Here is a 9891-nt window from a genome sequence, read left to right as displayed (position 1 = left end):
GGCAACCGGAACGTCACTTGCCAAGTAATGATCCTACATCATTGCCAAATAGTGAACCCACAGCGATCTGTAATGTTAAACCTCAGATCTTGTCAGATACTTATCTAGCTTTGTCTTCTCTATCATTCAATCATTCAGCATTAAACCTGTCAGCTTCATCACGTGTTAATAAGTTTAACCATTTAACCAGCATTTTTAACCATTTAACCACCAACAGGATGCCTTTTTAGTCATTAACGATGTGGCATACATTAACATATGAAATGACTAAATTCACATTCTAAGGTCTTAGCAATATTTACTTTTACCTTGACATTTTCAGCATACCATCTGCCATCTTCCTCATGGTTGTCTCAGGTTCTGGTTTACTTCAGGCCACTCTCAGATATCTGTGACCTCTCTAAACCATCTCAGACTTACTTTAAAGTGAAACACACTTCACCATTTGCTAATGAGTTACTAACACTTATAACTGCAAAACAGGAGTCTTATTTTAAAGTGTAACACACTTCACCATTTGCTAATGAGTTACTAACACTTATAACTGCAAAACAGGAGCCTTATATTAAAGTGTAACACACTTCACCATTTGTTAATGAGTTACTAACACTTATAACTGCAAAACAGGAGCCTTATTTTAAAGTGTAACACACTTCACCATTTGTTAATGAGTTACTAACACTTATAACTGCAAAACAGGAGCCTTATTTTAAAGTGTAACACACTTCACCATTTGTTAATGAGTTACTAACACTTATAACTGCAAAACAGGAGCCTTATATTAAAGTGTAACACACTTCACCATTTGTTAATGAGTTACTAACACTTCTAACGGCAAAACAGTAGCCTTATATTAAAGTGTAACACACTTCACCATTTGTTAATGAGTTACTAACACTTATAACTGCAAAACAGGAGCCTTATATTAAAGTGTAACACATTTCACCATTTGTTAATGAGTTACTAACACTTATAACTGCAAAACAGGAGCCTTATATTAAAGTGTAAAACACTTCACCATTTGTTAATGAGTTACTAACACTTCTAACTGCAAAACAGGAGCCTTATTTTAAAGTGTAACACACTTCACCATTTGTTAATGAGTTACTAACACTTATAACTGCAAAACAGGAGCCTTATATTAAAGTGTAACACACTTCACCATTTGTTAATGAGTTACTAACACTTCTAACTGCAAAACAGGAGCCTTATATTAAAGTGTAACACACTTCACCATTTGTTAATGAGTTACTAACACTTATAACTGCAAAAAAGGAGCCTTATATTAAAGTGTAACACACTTCACCATTTGTTAATGAGTTACTAACACTTATAACTGCAAAACAGGAGCCTTATATTAAAGTGTAACACACTTCACCATTTGTTAATGAGTTACTAACACTTCTAACTGCCAAAAAAGAGACTTACTGTAAAGTGCAAAACACATCGCCATTTATTTACAAACATTAGTTACAAACATTAACATTTAGCTAATATAAGAAATAAATTGTGAACATTCACACTGGAAAGGCTTTTTGTATGTCCTTGAACAAACGTCCAAGTGGCCCATCAAGATGACGAGAGCCAAGCCAGGATGACCATTCAAGTACCTTGAGGTGCTCCTTTAACAAAGTCTCTGTGCGATTTCCTCTCAGTCTATAGATACGATATAGAACGAGCTTGGGTCCTTTGATAATCCCCCAAGCTCGTTCAATGTGTTGTGTGTGGCCACCGGACCGGGGATCCACAAACCACCTGCTGTGGTTTGTGGTATAGTGTTTGTACCCCATGTTCCTCAACACAACCTTATATGCCCTCCACTCATCACTGATAATGCTGCTTCCTGCCTTAACATGCTTTCTGATCAGAGGAACAAGGTGGTGCCTTGATCGTTTCTACACTAGTTTCAACACCAGTCTCCGTCTTTTGTCTTTGACTCCCATCATTCCAAAGACCCATTTCTTCCTTCTCCATGTATTTCCAAATCGTCCCCGTGCATACTAAAAAAAAGGTGAATGATCAATTTAGTGCACACAAATTACAGAAAATATGGCACATCTGGTTTTAAACTGTCATATTAGGAATTAGGTACATAGTGTATTTTAATTTATGGATAATTATACAGAAAAAACCTTAATAATGTCTCCAGCACTTTTTGTTATAAGATTCTCTTTAAAAAAAATGAATAAATTCCTATAAAATATTTTAATGAATGAAATGTAAATACATATGCTATTGTTATATTTCTAGTACATATATCCACTTTAAATTTTCACACATAATGTGTTTTGTCTTTTATGTGTAAATATGAACAAAAATACTGTATTTATAATGTATTCATAAGCATGATTTATTTATTTATTTATTTATTAGGATTTTAATTAATTAATTTTTATTATGTCATCATGTACATTCATGACAGGTAGTTATTCATTACACAAGATTCATCAGTTAAAGTTTACTATCAAACACAGTCATGGACAATTCAGTGTCTCCAATTCACCTCACTTGCATGTTTTTGGACTGTGGGAGGAAACCAGAGCTCCTGGAGGAAACCCACATAGACACGAGGAAAACATGCAAACTCCACACAGGAAGGACCCAGACCGCCCCACCTAGGGAATCGAACCCAGGACCTTGTTGCTGTGAGGGTGCAGTGCTACCCCCCGAGTTACCGTGCCGCCCTCATAAGCATGAACAAAGATAGGTTTCATGATTATGATAGGCCTAGTATGTGTGGGCTAAAAAATAGTGGTGTCTTTAAAAAGCTCACATTATAAACAAACTGAAAAGGTGTACAAACCTTTCGCTGATGACGGAAGCAGCTCTCGTCTATCACAACAAATTCTTTTTGACCACCAAGACACTGCCTGCTCCTCCTTCTGTGTCTGTCTATTGAGCAAATACAAACCTCTCGAATGCACCTTGCCATTTTAGTCAGTGTTGTGGAGCTGCTAGCAATGTCATCACTGATCATATCAATCTGTCTGAGCCTGAGTCCTTGTGAGAATCTGGAGTAGAAAAAAATAATGTAATAGGATACTTTGACAAGACTTCTGTAGGTATGTGCATTCCTTTGTGTTCATGATGTATTTATGAAAGACAATCTCACATAGTTTTTTTTTTCATTATACAAAAACACAGCATAGCACCTGTAAATATACTTCATCCAACTGAACAGAGATGATTTAGACTTTTCAAAGAGGGAGCCAGCTCTGATGGTTTTAGAGACTCTGCCATGACCTCCTCTTTTACAGCACCAGTGAACATGCCAAACATACATTATTATTTTTACATTATACCTTGTTGATATATTGTACACACTTCGCCTTGCATTACTAAATAGTTTAGCAGCAATTTAACATGCCTTTTGATTTATTGATCTTTATATACAAGTGACAATAATAATAATAATCATAATGAGAAGAAAGAACAATTATGTTTATGATAATCTTAGTTTAAGTGTAATGATGTTCTATTCAGTGACATGGAGATTATCAGGCCATATCACATACCAGTTGTATTGGTCCTTCTTCGTCACAGATACCATTTTCATTTTGTGGTGGCAGAGAGGGCATCTGAGCTTCTCCTTCAGAAGGTGTTTCTTCTGCAACCACTTAATCAACTTCAGTGTCTTGCGTTTTGTTTGTTTTCCCTCAATCCTGGCCCGCAACTTTGTTTCCAGAGACATTCTGCTGAGGGAGCACAGACAATTAACAAGAACATTTCTGAAATACCTTTATGATGCAAGCAGTTCTCTGTATAATTGTATTTTTCATTTCATATAAAAAATAACTATTCACACTAGCAAGACTGCACACTAAAATACAACATAAAATAAACCAGAATTCAAAATACACACTGAAAAGAATGAATGAACGAACGAACAGACTTTTGATAATAAAATTAAACCAGTTCATAAGAAGCCTTGCAATAACAACCAGACATGGAGTGAAATTTAGTCCTGCATTGTGCACACCAGAGAAGTAGTAAAATATATGTGTGTATTATAGCATTTATGTACAATAGTATTTTAGAATTAAAGCAGATTCATGTCGCCCATTATTTATCTCATTGCATCTATCCTGCAGTTTAAATAGATCATGCATATTTACAGGTAATAAAATAGATTATTTTAAAGAGTGCTTACCTGTTTGTGGGTGCCTCTTAACAGAGATTATATGGTACCATCTGCTTCTAGCCGATTTAGACCAGAAAAAAATACAAACGAAAAATTTTGGCGCTAAAAAGTAAAGATCCAATCACAGACGATGTTATACAAACATCCAATCACAGGCGAATACACTGATGCCGCGCGCTATCGTCTCCCCCGGGCTTGACTGATGATCGTAGTACAGCACGTCTTTTTCTCTGAAGAAGAACAATGGATGATACAAATGAAAAATAATCGAGTTCATCTGCTGCCAGTTCTCGTTCGAAGAGGATCCAAAGACGCCAACAGATGAAACAAGTCCCAACAGATGAGCGAGAAAGTAAGTTTTGCGTGTTTATCATCTATCTATCAGCTAATTAAACTATTCAGCAACTCTAACGTTACCTCACCTTACGTGGCTGCAGACATCCCAAGTTGCAAAAACTCATTTCAGGAAGGTACCCCCGGACCTCAACCCTGACCCCCCAAGCCCCCCCAAAAAAGCTAAACCTCTTGCACACAGCAAAGGATATGGGATTTAGGAGCTGCTAACTGAGCTACTAAGCTAACTGTTCGCATTACAAACACATTAATGTGTACTACATAGTGCACTAGATTGTGTGAAAGATAATAGATTTATGTTCCCTACATAGTGCACTAGATTGTATATTAGAAAAGAATTTATGTTCCTCACTTAGTGCACTAGATAGTGTACTAGATAATAGACTTATGTTTCTTACATAATGCTTTAGGTAGCGTATTAGTTAATGGATTTAGGTTCCTTACATAGTGCACTAAATTGTATATCAGATAACGGATTTATGTTCCCTACATAGTGCACTAGATAGTATTTTAGATATGAATTTATGTTCCCTACGTAGTGCACTAGATAGTGAATTAGACAATTGGTTTATGTTCCCTACACAGTGCAATAGATTGTTTATCAGATCACTGATTTATGTTCACTACATAGTGCACTAGATAGTGTATTAGATAATTAATAATATCAGAATCAGAATCAGAATCAGCTTTATTCGCCAAGTATGTTTACACACACAAGGAATTTGTTTCCGGCTGTTGTTAGCTCTCTGCAATTTACAACAATACAATATACAGACAAGACTATGTAGACAATGTACAATTTTACATGTTCAGCAGTAAATTACATCCCCATTCACACTTTCTAGGTTTTTAACTATATGGGGTCAAGTGTATAATGAGTGTATATACATGCATTAATAATTACAGTTTGAATTAGGGCGGTTGCCTGTCTATATAGAACCATGAAACCTTTACAGAACCTTTTGCACGATTAAAGTGTTTTTTGCATCATGAAAGGGTTCTTCAGACTGATGGAGAGTGCTATATAGAACCAATTTTAAAAGGGTTCTACATAGCATCAAAAGGGTTCTTCTATTGTTACAAGCTTGACATCATAATGATAGAAGAACCATTTTTGGTTCTTCTAATGGAACTGTCAGTGTTGCATTTACAATTGCTAATGGTTATGTTTTTTAGATTTATCTAAAAATCCTGAGAATTGATTAATTGATTATGAACATTCAGTTTGAATTAAGGTTCTTGAGTCAGAATTGATTCTGAATTGAGAACTGATTTTGGCTTGATTAATAAATGATACCCACTTAGACAGTAGATGTGTAAGGTCTGTGGCGTCAGTGGTACTTACCACTCTTCCCTGGCGTCACAGGTCTTACAGAGCTCTGTAAAGGAAGGCCTTAAATAGTAGGCCTTCCAATTAAGGTGGATCGCCCGCAGCTGTGGGCTGGCTTACTTAAGCCAGCTCTGCACAGCAGCGGGCGTCGCACCTTTTGTTAGCTTTCCCTGTTTTTGTTTCTGTTGTTTGTTTGTCCAGCTTTTGTTTCATTTGTTTGTTTCTCGGCATGCAAGTGGCGATTCGTCCACGTTTTTTCTTAGGTTTAGACGGTATCCCCTGGTGGCATAGCCATCCGGGTGTGTAGATCGTAAGGTCGAGGTAATCGTCTTTATTTTGCCTTAGAATTAGCGTGGTGCGACACTGTGCAGCCCTCGAGCTGCTTTTGATTTTTCCGGGTAGCTTTAGCGGTGCTGCTACACTACCAGTCATTTCGCTGGGTGCAGTTTCCGCGTAACTTTAACTAATCAAACAGGAATTGGATTCAGTAACCGGCAGGTGGCGACGCTGTTAAGCATTCGGTCCGTATGCCGGAATTCCCGGTTCGAATCCGCACCCTGCCTGTCTAAACTAATTACTCTATCTTTCTTTTTTCAGATCGGTGAACTTCCCCAGTTGAGTACTCCAGTGAAGTGTACACCGATCGCGGACATTTCTAGATTCCCGCTGAGCAGGAGCTAGTAGTTAACGGGAGTTTTAACTCCCGTGTTAGTGCTGTAGCGCCGCGGCGCTTTCTGCATAGTGGGCTCTGTAACTGCCTGATGGTGATGCCGTTAAGCGCTCGGCTAAAACGCCATTACCCGGTTCATACCCACTGCAGTTATTTTCAGCACAATTGGGTTCTTTAACTGCCTGATGGTGATGCCGTTAAGCGCTCGGCTAAAACACCATTACCCGGTTCATACCCATCGCGTTTCTTTTTCGACGCCTACATCTACCTCCTCAAATGTGCCACGTTAGCACGCTGGTAACGTGCCCGGTTCGCTTCCGGACGACCGGGGTTCGCACACTGCCTTCCTTATTTTTCCTTTTCTTATTTTCAGTTGCCGGCAGTGCCCAGCGGCATCCAACGGGGTTCCTGATCGGGTTTTGTTTCTGTGTTCTGTGTTGGGTTCATTATTTTCCACTTAAAAAATAAAAATTTTGTTACCCGATCTCTGCACCTGAGTCCTCCTTTCTCCCACGTAACAAGATGTAATTCTAATTTTTATAACACCTGTTTTTTTAAGGCTCAGCCTCTGACATAGCCCCTACTGCAACAGTACTTCTTAACAAGGAGAAACAAGAAGTGAACTTTCTGAAGGAGAAGTTGGAATGGCAGAAGAAAAAGATTGAAGAACTTGAGAAAGAGAGAGATTTTCTCCGTGGACAGTTGTCTGCCCTCACAGGTACATAACAAGAATTAGCTACATACAAGAATTAAACATCAAAAAGGAGCTGGTTTTATTAGTATTATGTGATATAATGTATTGGTGCTGTAGAAAATAACCTAGCCTCACTTTTTAGTACATGGGCCACTTCTGTGATTCCAGGTATTTACAGTATGTTTAAATAACAGTAGTTACAGTGTTAAGTGAATGTATATGCTACAGTGTCAATGATTATTTTTGTTATATTTTTCAGTTAAAACAAAGGAAGAAACCATGGATGCTCCATTCACTGTGAATGATTCTGAAACCTTTGATACATCATCCATGTCTTCATCCTCATCTTCTTTATCCTCATCTTCTTCTTCAACCCCCAAAAAGCGCAAGCACAAATCCAAAAAGAAGCACAGCAAGGGAGCCAAGAAACACAAGAAAGAGCACAAGAAGTTTCGGCAGCGTAGTAAGCACCAAATAATGTTTTTACCATTAAGCAAAAGCGGACTGGGGCCATTTTGTTTTCACAATGCACAAATCAATCAAACCACTTAACGAACTACAAATCAACCGAACTGAGACCACCTCCAGAGAGAGTTTGGTTTGTTTTTTTTGGTGTTTTTGGTTTAGAGGTTTTTCATGTTCACATCTGCACAGAAAACCATGACTCAGCGGTCTGAGTCCACTTCAGACGCTGAAACGGCCCAATTGTGAAAACGCCCTGAAATTTGAAACGGTAACACTAACCATCGGGTGTTTTACTGTTGTTTTCCATTAAACTAGTAACCATTTCATCACTAGTTTCTTGTATGGGCCATGGACATAGTACTGATAGGTCTGATAAGTAACCGGCCCGAAAGCATAACCATAAGGGGCTGACAACTATAATGTGATCATAGTTATTTGACCAAAAGTTAAAATTTCACTGGAATGTACTGCAATATACAATAGGCCACTGAAAGTTCTAAAATCCTCATTACTAGCCCTAGTTAAAACAACCATAAGTTCCATGTTTGTAGCTATTGGATATTTGAATACTTTTATTTTTAGGTGGTAAATGTAAAATGTTGTAGAGAAATAGAAATTTTTGAAAAATTTTCAACAAATGTATGGATCAACAAAGTTCGTACAGTTGAAACTAGAACTGGACAATATGACAGTATTTATTATTCTTGTGATATATTGTGCCACAGTTCTGAGCATATCACAGATATTGTAAGGACTTCCTAGCTGCATGTTTAACTGCAAAGAGAGCACAATTAGTCCTGTTTAACTGGATGTAGTGCAGTGTGTGAAATGTTGAATTCAAATCACTGAATTCATGTTTGTTGATAGTACATTTTAAATGTAGAATCTGTTTGTCTGTTTTTTAGTTGAAACACATTTGACTGTTATGGTTTTCTTTGCAGTGAAACCTTTTTAAGACTGCAGTCTAATGTTTTTTTTTCCTGCCTAGTAAAAACACCAAGTGAAATTGTGCGCCGCTACAGATCCATCCTTGAAACTTTACCGAAGGCAAAGACGATGACCAGGGCCTTCCAGAAGCACGCCGTTGACAGGAACACTGTGGTGTCCACTTCAGCTATTGGAGAGCTTGCTATTGCAGTTTCTGAGGTATATGAAGAGGTTCTGGCCAAGAGGCCTAGTGGAAAAACAGTGCTTGCCTTTGCTAAGAGGTGTGAGGCATCTATTCAGAAAGATGAAGATGTGAAAGAAAAAATAGAAAGCGTGAAGGCTGGGGGTACACTCATTCCCATTAGGAGAAGCAAACCTGTTTAATGGCTGTTTATGGCTGTTTATGCTTTGTTCTGCTTATACTTTGTTCTGTTTAAAATGTATTTGGCACGTTGGTTCAAGTTCATGGGTGAAAAAACTTAAAATACAGCAGTATGTGAGGTATACTTTTTGGTTTGTTTAGGAAAACTTTTGTTTAGAACAGCTGTTTTATTTTTAGATAAAAACTTAGACTTGGTAAAGATTTAGACCGATTTAAATTAAAGACTGATTTAAGCAATGTTTTGAGTAACATTTTATTTATTTTAAAAGACGTTTTTATTTAAAGAGTTAAATACCATAAATAAATGTCTAATACATTTTTGTTATGGCAGTTTAAATTTGAGTACCCTTTAAACTCTTTAAAACTGTTTTATATTGTGCAAATAAAACTGTATTCCTTATTTCTTTTGTCATTGCAATTTTTATAACATAAATGTGACTGACTGGTCATGTATTTTACACTTTAAAATAAGGCTCCTGTTTTGCAGTTATAAGTGTTAGTAACTCATTAACAAATGGTGAAGTGTGTTACACTTTAATATAAGGCTCCTGTTTTGCAGTTATAAGTGTTAGTAACTCATTAACAAATGGTGAAGTGTGTTACACTTTAATATAAGGCTCCTGTTTTACAGTTATAAGTGTTGGTAACTCATTAACAAATGGTGAAGTGTGTTACACTTTAATATAAGGCTCCTGTTTTGCAGTTATAAGTGTTAGTAACTCATTAACAAATGGTGATGTGTGTTACACTTTAATATAAGGCTCCTGTTTTGCAGTTAGAAGTGTTAGTAACTCATTAACAAATGGTGAAGTGTGTTACACTTTAAAATAAGGCTCCTGTTTTGCAGTTATAAGTGTTAGTAACTCATTAGCAAATGGTGAAGTGTGTTACACTTTAAAATAAGACTCCTGTTTTGCAGTTATAAGTG

At 37.0% G+C, this 9891-nt stretch overlaps 1 protein-coding gene and 1 long non-coding RNA gene across 2 annotated transcripts; one reads left to right on the top strand and one right to left on the bottom strand.

Annotated features, from left to right (window-relative positions):
* Positions 1 to 1451: 1451 nt before the first annotated feature.
* LOC134322900 (uncharacterized) lies at positions 1452 to 3611 on the bottom strand. Its single transcript, XR_010013992.1, has 3 exons — positions 3516 to 3611; positions 2804 to 3011; positions 1452 to 2000 (listed from the first exon to the last, which is right to left on the bottom strand). It is a non-coding gene; the product is annotated as an uncharacterized LOC134322900 (long non-coding RNA).
* Positions 3612 to 6054: 2443 nt separating this feature from the next.
* Positions 6055 to 9185, top strand: LOC134324090 (coiled-coil domain-containing protein 106-like). The gene is made up of 4 exons (XM_063005779.1): positions 6055 to 6097; positions 7055 to 7213; positions 7449 to 7652; positions 8643 to 9185. The coding sequence occupies exons 1-4, from the start codon at positions 6055 to 6057 to the stop codon at positions 8963 to 8965; spliced, it is 729 nt and encodes a 242-aa protein (XP_062861849.1). The 3' UTR covers positions 8966 to 9185.
* Positions 9186 to 9891: the final 706 nt, after the last annotated feature.

The sequence above is a fragment of the Trichomycterus rosablanca genome, chromosome 1 (assembly GCF_030014385.1).
Source record: "Trichomycterus rosablanca isolate fTriRos1 chromosome 1, fTriRos1.hap1, whole genome shotgun sequence".
In the NCBI taxonomy this organism is placed as follows: Eukaryota; Metazoa; Chordata; class Actinopteri; order Siluriformes; family Trichomycteridae; genus Trichomycterus; species Trichomycterus rosablanca.
Note: the sequence above shows the minus strand (reverse complement) of the source record. Positions and strands in the feature narration are given on the sequence as shown.

Excerpts from the sequence above, each read along its gene's own strand:
- LOC134324090 (XM_063005779.1), top strand. The coding sequence starts at position 6,055 with ATGCAAGTGGCGATTCGTCCACGTTTTTTCTTAGGTTTAGACG. Across the intron at positions 6,098-7,054 it reads TTTTTTCTTAGGTTTAGACG|GCTCAGCCTCTGACATAGCC; the intron begins GTATCCCCTGGT and ends TGTTTTTTTAAG. Across the intron at positions 7,214-7,448 it reads ACAGTTGTCTGCCCTCACAG|TTAAAACAAAGGAAGAAACC; the intron begins GTACATAACAAG and ends TATATTTTTCAG.